We start from the raw sequence: 23,448 nt of genomic DNA, 5'->3' as shown, positions 1-23,448 counted from the left end.
ATTTGTTGTGTCTTTTCATACACGCACACGCACGCGCGCACACACACACACACACACACACACACACACACACACACACACACACACACACACACACACACACACACACACACTCACACTCACACTCACACTCACACTCACACTCAAACACACACACAAACTCATACACACTCTCTAACTCTCTCTCACACACACATACACACTTACATTTACATAATAATAGAACAATTAGGTGATGCAGGAAGAAAAGACAGATGATAGATTATAGAGTAACATTTATTGATAGCTTGGCGTACTGTAATACTGTGTTAATAAAAATGGGAACATATATAATTGAATTAACTTTGAAATGACATTAGAATCAGTATATTTGCATTCTACTAGGAATTTGTCGTCTGTCTTTAACGCATCCTAACTATGTATGTAGTGTATATGAAATGTATATCCCGGACCGTATTTTATTCTTAGGCTTATTTATTTATTTTTTCGTGACTTTTGTTTTTGTCTACCTAAATGTTTACTGTTTACTGTGAGCGATTTGTAGTGCCAAATTTCCCTCGGGATGAATAAGGTATTTCTATTCTATTCTATTCTATTTAGGAGCAGTGGGCAGCCACAGTCCAGCAAAATAAATAGCCAGGACTCACAGAAACGTACGGGCAACAATCCAACACAACGTACGTGTTTTAGCAATAAGTCTTCCTCAGCGTTTCAGCAATAAGTCTTCCTCAGTGTTTCAGCAATAAGTCTTCCTCAGTGTTTCAGCAATAAGTCTTCCTCAGCGTTTCAGCAATAAGTCTTCCTCAGTGTTTCAGCAAAAAGTCTTCCTCAGTGTTTCAGCAATAAGTCTTCCTCAGCGTTTCAGCAATAAGTCTTCCTCAGCGTTTCAGCAATAACTCTTCCTCAGCGTTTTAGCAATAAGTCCTCCTCAGTGTTTCAGCAAAAAGTCTTCCTCAGTGTTTCAGCAAATAGTCTTCCTCAGTGCTTCAGCAATAAGTCTTCCTTAGTGTTTCAGCAATACGTCTTCCTCAGTGTTTCAGCAATAAGTCTTCCTTAGCGTTTCAGTAATAAGTCTTCCTCAGCGTTTCAGCAATAAGTCTTCCTCAGTGTTTCAGCAATAAGGCTTCCTCAGTGTTTCAGCAATAAGTCTTCCTCAGTGTTTCAGCAATAAGTCTTCCTTAGCGTTTCAGCAATAAGTCTTCCTCAGCATTTCAGCAATAAGTCTTCCTCAGTGTTTCAGCAATAAGTCTTCCTCTGTGTTTCAGCAATAAGTCTTCCTTAGCGTTTCAGCAATAAGTCTTCCTCAGCGTTTCAGCAATAAGTCTTCCTCAGTGTTTCAGCAATAAGTCTTCCTCAGTGTTTCAGCAATAAGTCTTCCTCAGTGTTTCAGCAATAAGTCTTCCTTAGCGTTTCAGCAATAAGTCTTCCTCAGCGTTTCAGCAATAAGTCTTCCTCAGTGTTTCAGCAATAAGTCTTCCTCAGTGTTTCAGCAATAAGTCTTCCTCAGTGTTTCAGCAATAAGTCTTCCTCAGAGTTTTAGCAATAAGTCTTCCTCAGCGTTTCAGCAATAAGTCTTCCTCAGTGTTTCAGCAATAAGTCTTCCTCAGTGTTTCAGCAATAAGTCTTCCTCAGCGTTTCAGCAATAAGTCTTCCTCAGTGTTTCAGCAAAAAGTCTTCCTCAGTGTTTCAGCAATAAGTCTTCCTCAGCGTTTCAGCAATAAGTCTTCCTCAGCGTTTCAGCAATAACTCTTCCTCAGCGTTTTAGCAATAAGTCCTCCTCAGTGTTTCAGCAAAAAGTCTTCCTCAGTGTTTCAGCAAATAGTCTTCCTCAGTGTTTCAGCAATAAGTCTTCCTCAGTGTTTCAGCAATAAGTCTTCCTTAGTGTTTCAGCAATAAGTCTTCCTCAGTGTTTCAGCAATAAGTCTTCCTTAGCGTTTCAGCAATAAGTCTTCCTCAGCGTTTCAGCAATAAGTCTTCCTCAGTGTTTCAGCAATAAGGCTTCCTCAGTGTTTCAGCAATAAGTCTTCCTCAGTGTTTCAGCAATAAGTCTTCCTTAGCGTTTCAGCAATAAGTCTTCCTCAGCGTTTCAGCAATAAGTCTTCCTCAGTGTTTCAGCAATAAGTCTTCCTCTGTGTTTCAGCAATAAGTCTTCCTTAGCGTTTCAGCAATAAGTCTTCCTCAGCGTTTCAGCAATAAGTCTTCCTCAGTGTTTCAGCAATAAGTCTTCCTCAGTGTTTCAGCAATAAGTCTTCCTCAGTGTTTCAGCAATAAGTCTTCCTTAGCGTTTCAGCAATAAGTCTTCCTCAGCGTTTCAGCAATAAGTCTTCCTCAGTGTTTCAGCAATAAGTCTTCCTCAGTGTTTCAGCAATAAGTCTTCCTCAGTGTTTCAGCAATAAGTCTTCCTCAGAGTTTTAGCAATAAGTCTTCCTCAGTGTTTCAGCAATAAGTCTTCCTCAGTGTTTCAGCAATAAGTCTTCCTCAGTGTTTCAGCAATAAGTCTTCCTCAGCGTTTCAGCAAAAAGTTTCTCTCAGCGTTTCAGCAAAAAGTCTTCCTCAGTGTTTCAGCAATAAGTCTTCCTCAGTGTTTCAGCAATAAGTCTTCCTCAGTGTTTCAGCAATAAGTCTTCCTTAGCGTTTCAGCAATAAGTCTTCCTCAGCGTTTCAGCAATAAGTCTTCCTCAGTGTTTCAGCAATAAGGCTTCCTCAGCGTTTCAGCAATAAGTCTTCCTCAGTGTTTCAGCAATAAGTCTTCCTCAGTGTTTCAGCAATAAGTCTTCCTTAGCGTTTCAGCAATAAGTCTTCCTCAGCGTTTCAGCAATAAGTCTTCCTCAGTGTTTCAGCAATAAGTCTTCCTCTGTGTTTCAGCAATAAGTCTTCCTTAGCGTTTCAGCAATAAGTCTTCCTCAGCGTTTCAGCAATAAGTCTTCCTCAGTGTTTCAGCAATAAGTCTTCCTCAGTGTTTCAGCAATAAGTCTTCCTCAGTGTTTCAGCAATAAGTCTTCCTTAGCGTTTCAGCAATAAGTCTTCCTCAGCGTTTCAGCAATAAGTCTTCCTCAGTGTTTCAGCAATAAGTCTTCCTCAGTGTTTCAGCAATAAGTCTTCCTCAGTGTTTCAGCAATAAGTCTTCCTCAGAGTTTTAGCAATAAGTCTTCCTCAGTGTTTCAGCAATAAGTCTTCCTCAGTGTTTCAGCAATAAGTCTTCCTCAGTGTTTCAGCAATAAGTCTTCCTCAGCATTTCAGCAAAAAGTTTCTCTCAGCGTTTCAGCAAAAAGTCTTCCTCAGTGTTTCAGCAATAAGTCTTCCTCAGTGTTTCAGCAATAAGTCTTCCTCAGTGTTTCAGCAATAAGTCTTCCTTAGCGTTTCAGCAATAAGTCTTCCTCAGCGTTTCAGCAATAAGTCTTCCTCAGTGTTTCAGCAATAAGGCTTCCTCAGTGTTTCAGCAATAAGTCTTCCTCTGTGTTTCAGCAATAAGTCTTCCTTAGCGTTTCAGCAATAAGTCTTCCTCAGCGTTTCAGCAATAAGTCTTCCTCAGTGTTTCAGCAATAAGTCTTCCTCAGTGTTTCAGCAATAAGTCTTCCTCAGTGTTTCAGCAATAAGTCTTCCTTAGCGTTTCAGCAATAAGTCTTCCTCAGCGTTTCAGCAATAAGTCTTCCTCAGTGTTTCAGCAATAAGTCTTCCTCAGTGTTTCAGCAATAAGTCTTCCTCAGTGTTTCAGCAATAAGTCTTCCTCAGAGTTTTAGCAATAAGTCTTCCTCAGTGTTTCAGCAATAAGTCTTCCTCAGTGTTTCAGCAATAAGTCTTCCTCAGTGTTTCAGCAATAAGTCTTCCTCAGCGTTTCAGCAAAAAGTTTCTCTCAGCATTTCAGCAAAAAGTCTTCCTCAGTGTTTCAGCAATAAGTCTTCCTCAGTGTTTCAGCAATAAGTCTTCCTCAGTGTTTCAGCAATAAGTCTTCCTTAGCGTTTCAGCAATAAGTCTTCCTCAGCGTTTCAGCAATAAGTCTTCCTCAGTGTTTCAGCAATAAGGCTTCCTCAGCGTTTCAGCAATAAGTCTTCCTCAGTGTTTCAGCAATAAGGCTTCCTCAGTGTTTCAGCAATAAGTCTTCCTCAGTGTTTCAGCAATAAGTCTTCCTTAGCGTTTCAGCAATAAGTCTTCCTCAGCGTTTCAGCAATAAGTCTTCCTCAGTGTTTCAGCAATAAGTCTTCCTCAGTGTTTCAGCAATAAGTCTTCCTCAGTGTTTCAGCAATAAGTCTTCCTCAGAGTTTTAGCAATAAGTCTTCCTCAGTGTTTCAGCAATAAGTCTTCCTCAGTGTTTCAGCAATAAGTCTTCCTCAGTGTTTCAGCAATAAGTCTTCCTCAGCGTTTCAGCAAAAAGTTTCTCTCAGCGTTTCAGCAATAAGTCTTCCTCAGTGTTTCAGCAATAAGTCTTCCTCAGTGTTTCAGCAATAAGTCTCTCAGCGCTGTGAACACTGACAAAGGCTTATTGCTGAAAAGTGTACGTTTTGTTGGATCGCTGGCTGTGCTGAATAAAGTAGCTAAACTTGATCAGTCCTGGCTATTTCTTCATTAACACTTTGAGTGTCAGCAGGGGGCGCACGATTTATCGCTTGAATGCCAGCCATTTGAGACAGATTTTCAGATATTTCATGATTTTCGCGGAGCTATTTCTATATTCTATATTATGGCTATGTGTCTAATACGCCCGTCGCTTATCAATGACTTGCTTGCAGTCAACATGTATGAAACGGATTGTTTTTTCATCGGTATATTTCCGTTTTATACCGTTTTGTAAAACGGACGTTTTTGAAATTTTCCAGAAGAAAATAAGATTCCGTGATAATAGCTCTTTAGTGGAATACACAAAACACGTTGTAATTTTTCGGCCCTTTTATGAATCGTTTTCAAATAAACGCTAGATTCTCGATAGTATATGTGTACTTATGCTTATTGATCCAACGTTAGGTACTCGAAACACATATTCCACGCTGTTCTGAGGGTCCACAATGAATCCGATCGGCTCGGGTTACATGCCTGAGAAGTAAAAAGTGGAATCCGGATTTCTTTTTCCTCATACATTTTCATTGAGTCCAATCCAATGGGTGCATTACCATCCGGGAGACGATAGGGGGCGGTATTTTCCCTGTTCGAGCTCATAGACAGTCCCAATGATAACGTGAGGCTAGATTGATGAAAAATGAATGGATATCGCTAATAAAAGCAATACCAATTAAAATACGAGATTTCTCGTCTCTGGCACTCAACGCATGGCATGAAATAACAAGATTTCTCGTGGCTGGCCTGGCACTCAATGTGTTAAGAGCCTGTCTGGACCACGCACCTAAGAAAGGATTGGACGAAGTTTGAGTAGTGCACCTTCCAGCTCTAATGCCAGTGCCTTGCTCAAAGGTAATGTACCCGTAGGAAATCCACGCAAGTACGGAGAGGATGTGCAAACTCCACACAGAACCTTCCCCTCCTCAGTCAGGTTGGAGCCCAGGACGTTGCTAGTGGCTACGCTAACCTCCGCACCACAACCTGGCTAATCAAGAACTATGTGTAAGCTTGCACAAAATGTCAGTACATACACACTAATGTGAATGCACATGTGCACGTGTGTGCAAACATACAACTACACATACAACTACACTGACATATATTGAAAACTAGAGTTCTCTCATATTTTAATTGATTTGAAATTCTACATACAGGCATGTGTTAGACATTGATGTTTGTGTGTGTGTTTAAATATGGAAGCTAATCTCATTTGAAGACATCAAAACAAAACGCTGGCAAGGCAGATATCAAAGCGCTCACAAATTCACTATGCTAATATTCTGCTTTACATTAGAGATATCAAACCCATCTCTCTGGTCTGTCTCTCTTTCATCTCTCTCTTTCTGTCTCCCTCTCTCTCTCCCTCTATTTCTCTCAGACACACACGCACACACACACACTCACACACACACACACACACACATACACACACACACACACACACACACACACATACAGTACTTCCCATTTCGCACCACCAGGAAAGAGGACCATATACAGTTATCCAGATACAGTACAGTGCAGTCAGCAGAATGCCAGCCAGCCAACAGTGAAGTCAATAACTGCTGGTGTTTTTAACTATGGGTCCATGTGTTCCTGCCTCTGTTACAGGCTTGACAGCTTGACAGCACTTCTGTCTGCCTGATTATTACTACAAAGCAGGGAATTGGATTCCACTTTCCTGAGGCTGTATCTGTAGGTAATGTGACACTGTCACTCCCTGTGTGTGCATTATCTATCTATCTATCTATCTATCTATCTATCTATCTATCTATCTATCTATCTATCTATCTATCTATCTATCTATCTATCTATCTATCTATCTATCTATCTATCTATCTATCTATCTATCTATCTATCTATCTATCTATCTATCTATCTATCTATCTATCTATCTATCTATCTATCTATCTATCTATCTATCTATCTATCTATCTATCTATCTATCTATCTATCTATCTATCTATCTATCTATCTATCTATCTATCTATCTATCTATCTATCTATCTATCTATCTATCTATCTATCTATCTATCTATCTATCTATCTATCTATCTATCTATCTATCTATCTATCTATCTATCTATCTATCTATCTATCTATCTATCTATCTATCTATCTATCTATCTATCTATCTATCTATCTATCTATCTATCTATCTATCTATCTATCTATCTATCTATCTATCTATCTATCTATCTATCTATCTATCTATCTATCTATCTATCTATCTATCTATCTATCTATCTATCTATCTATCTATCTATCTATCTATCTATCTATCTATCTATCTATCTATCTATCTATCTATCTATCTATCTATCTATCTATCTATCTATCTATCTATCTATCTATCTATCTATCTATCTATCTATCTATCTATCTATCTATCTATCTATCTATCTATCCACATCTATCCACATCTATCTATTTCTGCTTTGCACTAGATAGTACTGTACATTAGTACACTGCATAGTATTGTGTATTGTATATTATATGGTAACTCAGAACATTGTACATATGTCTATACCGAACACTGTGACCTCATTTTCTTCTTCTAAATTCATGCTATATTATGTTATTATGTTATTTGATACTATCTTGTCTAGCACAGTCTCTGGAGCGTAACAGTAAGAAGCATTTTGTATGAAAGTATTCTGTACTTCTGTATGACAACTATTAAAGAACTTGAACTTGATCTATCTATCTATCTATCTATCTATCTATCTATCTATCTATCTATCTATCTATCTATCTATCTATCTATCTATCTATCTATCTATCTATCTATCTATCTATCTATCTATCTATCTATCTATCTATCTATCTATCTATCTATCTATCTATCTATCTATCTATCTATCTATCTATCTATCTATCTATCTATCTATCTATCTATCTATCTATCTATCTATCTATCTATCTATCTATCTATCTATCTATCTATCTATCTATCTATCTATCTATCTATCTATCTATCTATCTATCTATCTATCTATCTATCTATCTATCTATCTATCTATCTATCTATCTATCTATCTATCTATCTATCTATCTATCTATCTATCTATCTATCTATCTATCTATCTATCTATCTATCTATCTATCTATCTATCTATCTATCTATCGTATCTACTGTATCTACTGTATCTATCTGGGATCTGTCTATCTATCTCTGCTTTCCTGCCTGTCTATGTGTCTGTTTGTCTGTAAGTTTGTCTGTCTATATGTCGGTACACACACACACACACACACACACACACACACACACACACACACACACACACACACACACACACACACACACACACGCACACACTTAACCCCTTTGTGTTAGTGTTAATGAATGTTAACATTACCTCCAGCACTTCTTCTTGATGATGTTTCCTAGAATTATCTCAGCTCTGGAAGGAAACACACATGTAGTCAGTCACCAACCATTAGCTCTATTTACCATGCTGCTGTTACTCCTAGCTTGACTATAGCTCTATATGCTGTTGTTACTCCTAGCTTGACTATAGCTCTATATGCTGCTGTTACTCCTAGCTTGACTATTTAATAGCTCTATATGCTGTTGTTACTCCTAGCTTGACTATAGCTCTATATGCTGCTGTTACTCCTAACTTGACTATAGCTCTATTTACCATGCTGCTGTTACTCCTAGGTTGACTATAGCTCTATTTACCATGCTGTTGTTACTCCTAGGTTGACTATAGCTCTATTTACCATGCTGTTGTTACTCCTAGGTTGACTATAGCTCTATTTACCATGCTGTTGTTACTCCTAGGTTGACTATAGCTCTATATGCTGCTGTTACTCCTAGCTTGACTATAGCTCTATTTACCATGCTGCTGTTACTCCTAGGTTGACTATAGCTCTATTTACCATGCTGTTGTTACTCCTAGGTTGACTATAGCTCTATTTACCATGCTGTTGTTACTCCTAGGTTGACTATAGCTCTATTTACCATGCTGTTGTTACTCCTAGGTTGACTATAGCTCTATTTACCATGCTGTTGTTACTCCTAGGTTGACTATAGCTCTATATGCTGCTGTTACTCCTACAGTAGGTTGACTATAGATATTTACCACGCTGTTGTTACTCCTAGGTTGACTATAGCTCTATATGCTGATGTTACTCCTACAGTAGGTTGACTATAGATATTTACCACGCTGCTGTTACTCCTAGGTTGACTATAGCTCTATTTACCACGCTTCTGTTTTTATAGTAACAATATTAAAATGAGTTACACATTACATTGCACTCAGGATCTAGTGGTTTATCTACATTTATATCACAACTGAATGTGTAGAACTAATTGGAATTAGCTTCTAGGTGATTTGGCATGTTATGTTTAGATTATGTTACTGTAACTAGGGATGCACCGATATGAAAATTTGCCACCGATACCGATTGTTCAACTAACACAATCGGCCGATACCGATACCGATATTTGTGAAAAAAAAAAAAAAAAAATGTATTTGTTTTTTATGAAACTACTGTATATTTGTATGTCTCTAAATGTTTTGATGAATTGAAAATGGAGGACCCTTATGTAAAAAAGCCTAAAGTCTCCAGTCCACTGAGCTATACTGTATTGTACCCATTCTGCAATCTGTTAATAACGTTTTCAATCAATCAATCAGACAAATGTATAGAAAAGCTTTTATTATAACCATATAACAAAAAATTATATTATTGTTTATGAAAATGTTTTAGCCCTATGCTTGACTATTATTTTAGGCATGGCAACAAATAAAATAATAATAATAAAATGAATAAATAAAATATTAAATAAATAAATAGGCTACACGTCTCTCTTTTTGTGTTACAAATTGTGCTCACCGATATGAACATAGGCCTCTTTACTTACTTAAAAAAAGGAAACATCAAGAAATATGTTTATGGTATTAATTCCACCATGCCATGTGTGTTTTTATTTTATAATGCTCATGAGTCATGATTATCGCTGAAGTCTGAGTCATACAATACTCAAGGGCGAGGGTCCGGTTCCAACGGGAGATGAGAGACATCAACATCATGTGTCTCACGGAGACATGGCTCACGTCGGCGACTCCGGACAAAAGCGTATCTCCCTCGGATGCCTTCACAGTATTACGTGCAGATCGTACCGCTGCCTCAGGAAAGAGCATCGGCGGCGGAGTCTGCCTCCTCACGAACAATTCCTGGGTTAATCCCGAGGGGGTGCATGTTCTCTCAAACTCGTGTTCCCCGGACATGGAACATCTTTCTATTCTGTGCCGTCCGTTTCACCTCCCGAGGGAGCTCACCGCGGTCGTCATGACCGCCGTATATATTCCCCCACACGCGAATACGGGCAAAGCGCTGGGAGAACTACACGATCATCTCAACAGACACCAGATCAAACATCCAGACGCAGCGATGGTAGTGGCCGGCGATTTCAACCAGGCCAACCTGAAGAAAGTGATGCCGTCCTTTTTTCAGCACATCGCTTGCTCCACCAGAGGGAAAAACACACTCGATCACTGTTCTTCCCCATTCAGAGCCGGCTACAAGGCAGTAGCCGCTCCGCCATTAACGGGGTCCACAAGCTCGAGCGACCACGACTCCATCTTGCTATTTCCGGCATATCAACAGAGATCACGTGACGCCGTCGTGTCACGTGAGACAAAGAAGTGGACCGACGAATCAGAGGCCACGCTCCAGGACGTGTTTACAGAAACGGATTGGGATATGTTCAAAGGAAGCGCCAGTGACGTCAGCGAGCTCGCAGACACAGTGGTGAGCTACATTACAACAATAGCAGATGGTATTGTCCCCAGAAAAACGGCGCGGATTTTCCCAAACCAGAAACCGTGGGTGGATAGCACTATTAGAGCAGCTCTGAACTCTCGTACCACCGCCTACAACCTGGGTAGAGAGTCAGGAAACATGGAGGAGTATAAGGCTTCAGTCTATACTCTACGCAAGGCTGTCAAACTTGCTAAGAGGACATATGCTGATAAACTGGAGACACAAATGGCACAAAACGACACAAGAGGATTATGGCAGGGACTGAAGACAATAACTGACTATAAAGTCAGCGCCCCCTCAATGGGGAGCGACGACGCCTCCCTCGCGGACAAGCTCAACATCTTCTACGCTCGGTTTGGTGTAGACAGTGGCGCTGCTGGCTCTCCGGCTAGTGACGTCACTGGCGCGCCGGCTGTTGTGGAGGGGGGGGGGGCAACCGCGGGGACGCGGGGACGCTCTCTCGTTGTCGGAACACAGTGTGAGAAGAGCATTTATGCAGGTGAACACCAGGAAGGCTGCTGGCCCAGATGGCATAACAGGACGCATACTCAAGTCCTGTGCCAACCAGCTGGCCCCAGTGTTCACCGCCATATTTAATCAATCCCTGGCGGAGTCAGTGGTCCCTGCCTGCTTCAAGATGTCTACCATCATCCCTGTACCGAAGAAACCCTCCCCAACATGTCCAAATGACTACAGACCGGTGGCACTCACCTCTGTGGTCATGAAATGTTTCGAGAGGCTGGTCAAGGACCACATTTGTGCCTCCCTCCCCAGTGATATGGACCCTATGCAATTTGCATACAGGACAAACAGGTCCACCGACGACGCGGTCTCCCAGGTACTGCACAGCACCCTCTTGCACCTTGACCGTCAGAAGGGGGGCTATGTGAGACTGTTGTTCATTGACTACAGCTCAGCGTTCAACACCATAGTCCCCACCAGACTGGTGGACAAGCTGATCGAGCTAGGTCTGAGCTCCGCCCTGAGCGCCTGGGTACTGGACTTTCTGAGCGAAAGACCCCAGGCGGTCAGGGTGGGGGGTCAGACCTCCAACACCATCACCCTGAGCATCGGGTCCCCCCAGGGCTGTGTTCTGAGCCCCCTGCTGTACTCACTCTACACACACGACTGTGTGGCCAAGTTCAGCTCCAAATCCATAGTGAAGTTCGCAGACGACACGGTGGTGGTGGGGCTGATCTCGGACAACGACGAGAAGGCCTACCGGGAGGAGGTTGAGGTACTGGAACGCTGGTGCCAGGACAACAGCCTGCTCCTGAACATTGGTAAAACCAAGGAGCTGATCGTGGATTATAGGAGAGGACAGCAGGAGACGCACACACCACTGATGATTAACGGGGCCACCGTGGACAGGGTGAGCAGCTTTAAGTACCTGGGGGTCCACATCTCAGAGGACCTGACATGGTCAACACACATAGACACAGTAGTAAAGAAGGCGAAACAGCGCCTCTACCACCTGAGACAGTTAAGGAAGTTCAGAGTATCGGGGAAGATACTCCAGTCCTTCTACTCAGGAGCTGTAGAGAGCATCCTGACCGGAAACATCACTGCCTGGTATGGAAACAGCACGGCACAGGACAAGAAGGCCCTACAGAGAGTGGTGCGCTCAGCCGAGCGTACCACGGGTATTGCACTACCCCCCCTGCGGGTTCTATACAACAAGAGGTGCAAATCCAGAGCCTGCAGGATAATGAAAGACCCTCACCACCCCAATAACAGCCTGTTTCAGCTGCTGAGGTCAGGCAGACGCCTGCGAACCCCAGCTACTAGGACAGAGCGGCTTAGGCTCAGCTTCTTCCCTCAGGCCATCAGAGCCATGAACAATGAACATTGAGTGCTCAGAACATTGAACTATCCACACACAAGCACACATGAACACACACACGACACGCACGCTGTGCACGCTCACACACGAGCAGCCACTTAACACTTTAACATGAGCGGGCACACACTCATGTCGCACACACGCACACTTATGGCCAAAGGAAAGGACACTTTAAATTAGAATAACAGGAACAGTGTATTGCACTACCAAAGCTAACTAGCATGTCCCATATGCTCTGTAAATAACTATGTACAGATACCGAGATGTCACTCCATGTTACCTGTTACCTGTTTACTGCACAATGTTGTTTTTTTCATTTTTTGATTCTATTATATGTTGTACCACTGTATTGCACATCGTTGCGGGCAAGACCACCCGCATTTCATTGTATACCTGTATGCCGTGACAATTAAAACTCTTGACTTGACTTGACTTGACTAACAGACTAACTTGTCTTGCTCAAGACTTGTTTATTAGTTTTAATAAGAGCACTATCTCTCTCAACCAAAGCAATGCAGGTAGACGGCAACAGAACAATTTAGATTGACAGTCGATTCTGCCAATTACGTCACACCGCTTGCACCCGCCTCTGCTGTTCTTACCACCAATCGGCAATCGCTTATTCGTTTTTTACTTCCGGGAAGTCCGCCATTGATTTTCTCGAGAGATCAACAACAAAGCTAATAACGCTAGCTCCCCGCAGCCCACGAGTAGACTACCAGCGCTCCGCAGGCGTACTAAACGAGGCATAATGATTTTACTGCAACGAATGTTATAATAAAAGCTTTTCTATACATTTGTCTGATTGAAAACTTTATTAACAGATTGCAGAATGGGTACAATTCAGTACGGGCTCTCTGAGCAAAGGAAGGAAGTGAGAGATATGAATGAGTAATGCTTGCTATGGTCAGGTAAATACACTGATGTTATTGAACGTGTAACTATATAACGTTAATGCCACAAAACTAATGCCTTTGTTAATCATAAGTAGTAACTTTGATGCAGTCGCTTGACTGAAACTTTTTTCAAAGTTTAAACGTATGGACCAGATTGACGCGACACAAATTGACGGATATTTATCGGCCACTGCCATCGGCACATTTGAGCTTATCGGCCGATAGGCCGATGGCAGTCAACAAGGCACTTATCGACCGATACCCGACCGATATATCGGTGCACCCCTAACTGTAACTTTACTGCACCTTTGTGTATACTGTTTACTTTTACTCATAGTATACATTCAGATAAAAATTCTTTATTGTCATATTCATTGTAGCGTATAACTTAACCAAATATAAAAAATGTGTTTCTCATATTTTTTTATTCAGAGTTAATTATATTGTTTACACTGTTTATTTTTTCTCATATTTTTTATATTCAGAGTTAATTATATTGTTTACACTGTTTATTTGTTCCCATATTTTTATATCCAGAGTTAATTGTATTGCCTATAGTCTTTCTACTATTACCCTGCCCGTACCTGTACCCCCCCTCCCCCATGCTGCTATGATGCCCCGAATTTCCCCAAGGGGATCATTAAAGGAATATCTTATCTTATCTTATCTTTAATGATACTTGAATTAAAACATATTCTGATTTACAATCAGTACATCAAATGATCAAACAGATCACAGATTGGGGCTTTAATTGATGTTACTGTACCCATGACAACAGCAACTTCCTGTAAGACTTACTTCCCTCCTGCGTAGACCTCAGCTGTGTCAAAGAGGTTGACTCCACCCTCATAGGCGATTGTCATCAGCTGCTCTGCCACCTGGAGACACACAGGGACACCAAAGGTTACAGAAAGGTCAAACAGAGGTCACACGTGGGGCACACACCCAACTATCAGCCTAAATGCAACCTCCTCAATCACACCTGCAATGACACCACGGTCACAGGCAGTGTTGGGGGATGTTACTTAAGAAAAACAAATCTATTACGCATAATATGTTTCTTCTATTACTACTGTAACAAATTACTGTTAATTATAACTCCTTAGGGAAAGTAATGAGATACACTACTTACATTACTTTTCTATTACATTACATCCTAAAATACCTATTCGTTCTCCCTCAATGGGTTAAAGGTATCCAACAGTGTTTTCTTTGTTTAAATTAATATTTACTCCTAAATAGATAGAGTTTTCTGTTGTTGTTCAAAGCTGAATACATTTTCTACCATAACCTTTGCAAAGTCCATGATCACTGTTTCCTTTGCTCTCGTAAATGTTTACATCCCATCCATGTTAAGTTAAAATGTTGCTGTCGGCAAGGTGGCAATGAGTCTGACCTCCTTTGATTGACAGGCAGTTTGCTTGTTCGATTTCAAGAAGGATCCTGTATGGACCAATCAAATTGAAGCACAAGGGCATGTACGGTATCACCCCCATGCTCGTGGCGTGCGTGTGCCGCCCTCACGCGCGGGATACTCAGTTTTCGGGGACCTGTTTCCTTTTTAGAGAACACAACACTCCGGTGTCAGCAATATCCCTACAGGATCTCTCCTCTTCTCCTCTCCTCTGCTCCTCTCCTCTGCTCCTCTCCTCTCCTCTTCTCCTCTGGTCCTCTCCTCTGGTCCTCTCCTCTGCTCCTCTGCTCCTCTCCTCTGCTCCTCTGCTCCTCTCCTCTTCTCCTCTCCTCTGCTCCTCTCCTCTGCTCCTCTCCTCTTCTCCTCTCCTCTGCTCCTCTCCTCCTCCTCTCCCCCTCCTCTCCTCTGCTCCTCCCCTCTGCTCCTCTCCTCTTCTCCTCTCCTCTGCTCCTCTCCTCTTCTCCTCTCCTCTTCTCCTCTCCTCTGCTCCTCTCCTCGTCTCCTCTGCTCCTCTCCTCTGCTCCTCTCCTCCTCCTCTCCTCTGCCCCTATCCCCTCCTCTGCTCCTCTCCTCTTCTCCTCTGCTCCTCTCCTCCTCTCCTCTGCCCCTATCCCCTCCTCTGCTCCTCTCCTCTCCTCTTCTCCTCCTCTCCTCTGCCCCTATCCCCTCCTCTGCTCCTCTCCTTTTCTGCTCCTCCTCTCCTCTCCTCTCCTCTGCTCCTCTCCTCTGCTCCTCTCCTCCTCCTCTCCTCTGCCCCTATCCCCTCCTCTGCTCTTCTGCTCCTCCTCTTCTCTCCTCTGCTCCTCCTCTCCTCTCCTCTGCTCCTCTCCTCTGCTCCTCTCCTCTGCTCCTCTCCCAGCCAGCAGTTTTTTTTTTACACTTATTTACACAAGTATTTTCTATTATATTCTCTTCTATTCTACAACATTCATCATACTGACCTGATAAGACGATGCCTTTTTTTGTGCCGGAAATCACACCTAAATAAGTGCAATCATCTTATATTTAGAGAGGTGTCACAGGAGCTATATTGGTAGGCTATTTTATGGTGGTGGTCTATTTTATAAGGCTATCAAAAGCCTGTATAAGGCCCCATCTGCCTGTCTGCAGCTGAATGATGTTAGGACCGGCTGGTTCCCCACCCCATTCGGTGTCAAACAGGGAGATGTGCTTTCTCCCACTTTGTTCGCCCTTTATGTTAATGACCTGGCGCAAGAAATTAAGCAAGCCAATCTTGGTATTCCAATAGATAATATAATTTAATATAATAGATAGTATTTTATTGTACGCTGATGATATTGTTTTGTTTGCAGAAAATGAAGCAAATTTACAAAACATGTTGAATATTATGAGTTCTTGGTGCAGGAAATGGAGACTTGCGATTAACAGTGAAAAAACACAGATTATGCACTTCAGGAAAAAACATGAACAGCAGAGTAACCATAAGTTTCAATTTGGACCAACGCCCCTGATTTACACATATTCTTATAAATATCTTGGTTTCATCTTTAATGAGTACATGAGCTTCATAGAAGGAAGGAAAATACTGTCTGAGTCAGCAGGAAGGGCACTAGGGGGTGTGCTGAGTAAAATGAAAGTGTGCACTGACCTTGGGTTTTCAACATTTACACAATTATTTGATTCAATGGTGGTTTCTGTTTTATTTTATGCTGCTGGAGTATGGGGTTTTGATGATGCACCTGAATGTAATGCTATCCAGAACCGTGCCATGAGATACTTCTTAGGAGTCCATAAATATACACCAAAAGGGGCTATAGAAGGTGGCATGGGTTGGGACTCTTGCTTGGTCAAGCAAAAAGGTGAAATGGTTAGGTTATGGAACCGCCTGGTCCAGCTGCCAAATGACAAAACATATATTTAACTGGGACAGAGCACACAGTCATCCCTGGTCAAGAGAGATGTCCATGATTTTTTCTTCTGCTGACTTAAGTATGATTTTTATGAACAATCTGCAGTGTAAGGTTCACATAATTAAAACAAAATTATCAACAATCCATCAGGATAAGTGGAAGGTGGAGATATGGAATAAACCTAAACTTAGAAAATATGTTGTAATTCAAAATTAGTATTTTACTGAACCTTATGTAATGTTAAACTTACAGAGAAGACGGAGGTCTCTGTGTGCCCAGTTGAGGTCTGGCATCCTGCCATTGGCTATGGAAGTGGGTAGATTCCAAGGTAAACCTGAGGAGGAGCGGTTGTGTGTTCTATGTGATCTGGGAGTGGTGGAGGATGAATATAATTTTGTTTTTTATTGCCCTTTGTACACCGCTTTGAGGAGGGCTTTATTTGAGAAAATTCTAATTGTAAATCCGGATTTGTTTTGGCAGTCTGAGTATGGTGAGTTTTTTTTTTTTGTCGACTTTTTCTCCTTCTTTTTCTGTTTTTCTCCCATCCCAATTTAGTCGTGCCAATTCCCCCCTCCCCTGTCTTGATCGTTGCTCGCATGTGCCCCCCACTGGTCAGTCGTAGGGAGGGTTGAAGAATCTATTGCATGTCCCCTCCGATACATGCAGAGTCAGCCAGCCACTTCTTTTCACCTGCCAGCGCGGATTCTCATTGGCGGGGTGTAACGTGTGGGAGGCTCACACTACCCCCGCTATTTCCTGTCTCTGCTGTGCAGGCGTCCCCCAACCGACCTGTAGGAGTCGCTGCCCACAACGTCCAGATTACCACCCATCGACTTCCACCCGCTAACTCTGACAATTGAGATAGTATGACGACTGGCCCAAGCCGGAGGCAACGCAGACAGCCGGAGTTGAACCCGGTGTCTCTTGCGTTGGTGTCAAGCGCAATGTCCGCTGCGCCACCCAGCCGCCCGGATGCACATATTTCTTGAGACAATTTTGTGTTTACGGAAAACTTTTTTGAAATGAAAACAAAATGAAAACGAAAAATATCATTTCTGTCACCATCTGGACAAGGCCTTACACTTACCCACGATATCTCAACACACCTTAATACTTTGAGTGCCAGGAACGCGTTTTGTCGTTAGTTCATGCCGCCAGTTGAGTGCCGGCAACGCTATATAGCGTTTGTTTGTCGTATTTTTTTATTTATTAGCGATTTGAATTCATATTTCATCAATCGAGCCTCACACTAGTGTTGCAGACTCTCTCTGAGCTCAATTGGGAAAATACCGCCCCCTATCGTCTCTCCCTGTGTAACTGCACCCCATTAGTTTAGACTGATGGGGGGGGGGGTCCAGCCTCCTCATGTTACTCTCCGGCGAGGCATCTGAAGAGATCCAAGTTGATCGCGACCCTCAGAACAGCGTGGATTATGTATTTCCAGCACCCAACGCTGAATCAATAAACACGATCGATATTTGAAATGGCGATCAGGAATTGGAATAATCTTTTTGGATAACATCTGATCTGAGGTAAGGAATCTATTTTACCAGTCTTAGGGTAATCAGAGCTTTTTTCACAGATATATCAACGTGTGCCCTATGTGTGTGTGTGTGTGTCTGTGTGTGCGCGCTGATCAGGAAATGAGAGAATCGATATTTCAGCCCGCTTCTATAGCGTGCATAAGTACAAGTACACATATACTATCGATAATCTAGCGGTTATTTGAAAATGATTCATAAATAGGCCGAAAAATGACAACGTTTTTGTGTATGCCAGAATATTCCAGTAAAGGGTGATTTTCACGGAATCTATATATTTTCCTGAAAAACAAGGGCTTTTCAAAATGCTATAAAACGGAAATGAACCGATTAAAAAAACAATCCGTCTCGACAATGTTGACTGCAAACAAGTCATTGATAAACGATGGGGAGATTAGACACATAGCCATAGACAGAGATTATGCGTTCACAACGCTATCATTGAAGTGGGTGTCGGCATTCAACCACGTTTTACCATGTTCACCAGTGGTAATCAAAGTGTTAATGAGCATACTCCATATTACTCCAGTATGCGTGTGTGTGTGTGTGTGTGTGTAGGTGTGTGTAGGTGTGTGTGTGTGTGTGTGTGTGTGTGTGTGTGTGTGTGTGTGTGTGTGTGTGTGTGTGTGTGTGTGTGTGTGTGTGTGTGTGTGTGTGTGTGTGTGTGTGTGTGTGTGTGCATACAGGTGATGTTATCATGACTCATACCAACATCAAGATTATAAATCATCAGGGTGAATTGGCCTGGAATCCAATTTCCTTTCATGGCCTTCTTTATTGCAGCAGGACTGTAAGTGAATTTTCCTTAATTTCCCTCTGTGGCTTAGGATGTGTGTGTGTGTCACTGTCTGGCTTGGGATTGTGTGTGTGTCACTGTCTGGCTTGGGATTGTGTGTGTGTGTGTGTGTGTGTGTCTGTGTGTGTGTGTGTGTCTGTGTGTGTGTGTGTGTGTGTGTGTGTGTGTGTGTGTTTGTGTGTGTGTGTGTGTGAGTGTGAGTGTGTGGGTATGTGTATCTGTGTGTGTGTGTGTATCTGTGTGAGTGTGTGTTGGGGTGGGTGGTCTATATATGCGTATGAATGCATAATGTATGTGTGTGTGTCAGTGGAGGTTTCTCTATGACAACACGTGAAACACAAATTCACTCATAATTCATAATTATTATTAATTTACATATACCTATATATAAAAAAAAAAAAAAAACTATATATATATATTTTTTTTAAATTATTATTATTATTTTTTTTTAATTATAAATGTTTTCCTCTGTAAAAAAAATGCCAGTGAATAATTTTTTCTTCAAAAATGGCCAAAATGTACAGCTCTGAGCAGGCCTGCACTGCAGTATTGCCTGCAGTAATTATTCGTGAAGAAAACTTCACAGGTGTGACCCATTGTTAAATAAATAATAAATAACAGCGAATCAAAATAGGCTATTAACTTCATCTAAGCACGGTCTGTGCAGTTAAACTCTTGCCATTGAATGGAGGATTGATTGATTGACAGCCCTTGACATCCAATACACAGAGGTTGAATATGATTGGCAGCCTTGCAAATCCAATCAGAGATTTCTGCATTGCAAAGTCAAAATGGGTCCAGCTGCATGTCTGGAGGATAGGTTTAGCTCGGGCCAATCTCAAGTTTCTCAAGTTTCTTTATTAGTTGTCATACAGAAGTACAGAATACTTTTATACAAAATGTAACATAAAGAAGCATTTTGTATAAAAGTATTCTGTACTTCTGTATGACAACTAATAAAGAAACTTGAGAAACTTGAGATTGGCCCGAGCTAAACCTATCCTCCGTACATGCAGCTGGACCCATTTTGACTATGTGAAAGTTGAGACTATGAGAAAGTTGTTGTTTAGTAGTTAGTAAGCTGTACAGCTATAACAAGTCAGGCTAAATTAAACTTTGCGCCAACATTAGGACCGAAGTATAAACCAGCAACTGAGCAACATGAAGAAGTGGATTTATGCATCTGGATTAGAAAAAACGTTGTGGATGAAAAAGTAAGTAGGCTACAGTGCTTGTATGCTAACAGTAGCTAGGCAGCTTAGCCTACATCACAATGATAATCACCAAGCTAACTTACTGTACACACTGTAGGGCTGGGCAATTAATCGAAACAGAATCGCGATATCGATTCATAGACCTATGCAATCTAATTTCTAAGTTATGACTATTTTCTTTTATTAAAAAAAAACGTTTTTTTTTTTTTTTTACTTTTTAAATTATTTTATCTGGGTTGAACATGATTTGTGGAACTCCCTCTGGTGTTGTGGTCGTGGTATTCACTGACCTTTGGGAAGTATTTCGACATGCACATGGGTATCTTAGTGGTGTAGTGTATCTTGTAGACCAGGCCCATTGCAAGTTGCTGTACTCTGTCGTCTACTCTAAGCCATCCTAGGTTGTCAAAGTGGACAGGGGTGAGGTGGGTTTTAGGAGTAAGGTCAAGCAGTAGTCTGACCAGTTTGTTTTGTGATGTTTGTAATCTTGTTTTTAGTGCCTTTGAGGTGCTTTGGTACCATGAGGTGCAAGCATAGTCGTAGTACCCTTGAATGAGTGCTCCTGCCAGAGTCTTCAAGGTATTCTTGTTTACCAGAGAGGAGATCCGGTACAGGAATCTAGTTCGTTGGTTGACTTAGTTTTATTACATTGGATCCCATTTTGTCACAGGAAAGATTTGCCTCTATAGGATGGAACCCAGGTAGGTAATTTCATCTTTCCTTTTAAGATAAGATAAGATATTCCTTTATTGATCCCCTTGGGGAAATTCAGGCATCATAGCAGCATGGGGGAATGGGGGGGGGGGGGGTACAGGTAGTGAAAACAACACAAGCAGTGTAAACAAATAGGTCAATATAATTTACTATCTAACTAACTGAAATATACATTATTCATTATTCACAGTATCACAGTATCCACATAAGGTGCAGTATGCATAAGGTAGTGTTATTGTCCTACTTGGGTTCCTATTAGTTCTAGGTCGATGTCTGGCAGCAGTCGCTGCCCACTGTTGTGGAGCCTGATGGCCACTGGTATGAAGGACTGTCCGAGGCGGTTAGTTGAGTGTCGGGGGGGTATGAGTCTGTGGCTTCCTTGTCACCTTCACCTAATATGTTTTGATCTGGTCAGGTGCGCTGTCACCTAAAATGTTTTGATCTGATCAGGTGCGCTGTCACCTAATATGTTTTGATCTGGTCAGGTGCGCTGTCACCTAATTTGATTTCATCTGGACAGGTGCGCTGTCACCTAATATGATTTCATCTGGTCAGGTGCGCTGTCACCTAATATGTTTTCATCTGGTCAGGTCCGCTGTCACCTAATGTTAATATGTTTTCATCTGTGTCCACTGACCACTGACACACAGTGGGGGATGTTTTAAAAATATTATTTAATATATAATATAATATAATAATTTGTGCTTCACCTAAAAATTTGGTCAGCAGCCTCCACTGGTGTGTGTGTGTGTGTGTGTGTGTGTGTGTGTGTGTGTGTGTGTGTGTGTGTGTGTGTGTGTGTGTGTGTGTGTGTGCACACAGTCTAATGGTGGTGCCTTTCAGGTCCTAACTCAAGTTTCAAGTTTCAAGTTTCTTTAATAGTTGTCATACAGAAGTACAGAATACTTTCATACAAAATGCTTCTTACTGTTACGCTCCAGAGACTGAGAGACTGTGCTAGACAAGATAGTATCAAACATAGTATACGTGTAATTTAGAAGAAGAAAAAGAGGTCACAGTGTTCGGTATAGACATATGTACAATGTTCTGAGTTACCATATAATATACAATACTATGCAGTGTACTAATGTACAGTACTATCTAGTGCAAAGCAGAAATGGGATGAGGTACAATTTAGGTACAATTTACAGTAAGGTGTACGAGTTGTAGTGCAATCCTTCATCAATAAATATAAAGTGTGGGGAGTGGGTGCTACAGTGTGTTTGTTTAAAGTGGGTGTGTGCTATAAAGTGTGTGGAGTGGGTGCTACAGTGTGTTTGTTTAAGTGAGTGTGTGCGTGTGGATGTGTGTGCTATGTGCGTTTGGTGGTTGTTGTTGTGTAGTGTTCAACTGACATCTTCAATCTGTCACAGCCCTTCAAAACTACCTCCATCATGCCGGTGCTGAAACACTCCTCTGAGCCTTCAGGACTTCCACCCTGTTGCACTCACTCCATCATCATAACGTGCTCAGAGAGGCTGGTCATGACTCATCTCAAATCTGGCCTATCACCCTCACTGGACAAATACCAATTTGCCTACCATGAGAACAGGAGCATGGATGACACCATCACCTGAGCACTACACTCTGCCCTCTCCCACCTGGATGACAGCAACAGCCATGTGAGAATTCTGTTCATCGACTTCAGCTCGGCATTCAACACCATCATCCCCTCCAAACTCATCTCCAAACTCATTGATCTTGTGGAAACCAAGGACCTCAACATCAACCCCTCTGTCTGTAATTGGATACTTGACTTACTAACCAACAGACCCCAGTACAGTATGTTAGGTGTTAGACAATCTCACCTCCTCCACCCTCACCCTGAACACCGGTGTTCCGCAAGGCTGGGTGCTGAGCCCTCTCTTCTACTCCCTCTTCATCCATGACTGCACTCCTATACATGGCAGCTCCAATACCATTATCAAGTTTGCAGACGACACTACTGTACATGTGGTGGGTCCAGCACAACAACCTGGCCCTCAACACCAAGAAAACCAAGGAGCTCATCGTGGACTTCAGAAAGACCAAAGCAAGCATGCGCGCCCCCATCCGTATCAACAGGATGGAGGTTGAACGTGTCTTCAGCTTCCTGGGTGTCCACATCTCAGAGGACCTCTCCTGGGCCCTCAACACCTCGCCCCCGGTCAAGAAAGCTCACCAGCGTTTCTTCTTCCTGAGGAGACTGAGGAAAGCCCATCGGACAGATTCTGGTGAACTTCTACTGATGCACCATAGAAAGTATACTCACTAACTGTATCACAGTCTGGTACGGTAACTCAACTGCCTCAGATCGGAAAGCACTGCCGAGGGTGGTGAGAACCAGGCACCGCATTACCGGTACATCACTCCCTGTAATTGAGACTGTCCAGCACAAACAGTGTCTGAGGAAGGCACACAGTATCGTCAAGGACACCTCTCACCCAAACAACAGACAGTTTGCCCTCCTCCCCTCTCGGGGGCGCTACAGGAATCACTGTTCCAGTACCAGCAGGTACAGGAACAGTTTCTTCTCCTCAGCTGTCACCTTGCTGAACTCTGCACCATAAGGAAAGAATGATCATTAAAACCGTATTTGATTACCACGCTATGTCTAGACTGTTCAGCATCAACCAAATACCATATCAACAGTCACCCAGACGCAGGCAAGCAAGGGCAACGTGGGTTTCTTTTGCAATGAATGTTATACGCTACGTGAGTGTGAAGATATCTTGTTAAAATCTGCGTGTATAAGGTACCGGCTCGCGCATACATCTTTTCTTTTCTACCTAAAGTTGAGCCTAAAAGATGTTTCTGACAAACGGTAAGAGCTATGCTATGCAATAGTTACTAT

At 42.2% G+C, this 23,448-nt stretch overlaps 1 protein-coding gene across 1 annotated transcript in view; it reads right to left on the bottom strand.

The window, feature by feature from the left end:
- Positions 1-22,502, bottom strand: part of LOC311248090 (voltage-gated potassium channel subunit beta-1-like) — a gene marked incomplete at its 5' end in the record, with an annotated part of 40,553 nt that extends 18,051 nt beyond the window's left edge. Inside the window, 4 exons of the mRNA XM_084337963.1 lie at positions 7,911-7,955; positions 13,864-13,943; positions 14,034-14,047; positions 22,424-22,502. Of these exons, the coding sequence (XP_084194089.1) occupies positions 7,911-7,955; positions 13,864-13,943; positions 14,034-14,047; positions 22,424-22,502 (218 nt within the window). The remainder of the gene's footprint in view (positions 1-7,910; positions 7,956-13,863; positions 13,944-14,033; positions 14,048-22,423) is intronic.
- Between the last annotated feature and the right edge of the window lie 946 nt (positions 22,503-23,448).

This window comes from Notolepis coatsorum (genome assembly GCF_963971535.1).
Source record: "Notolepis coatsorum genome assembly, chromosome: 1".
Classification (NCBI taxonomy): domain Eukaryota; kingdom Metazoa; phylum Chordata; class Actinopteri; order Aulopiformes; family Paralepididae; genus Notolepis; species Notolepis coatsorum.
This window is presented reverse-complemented; position numbering and strand designations above follow the sequence as displayed.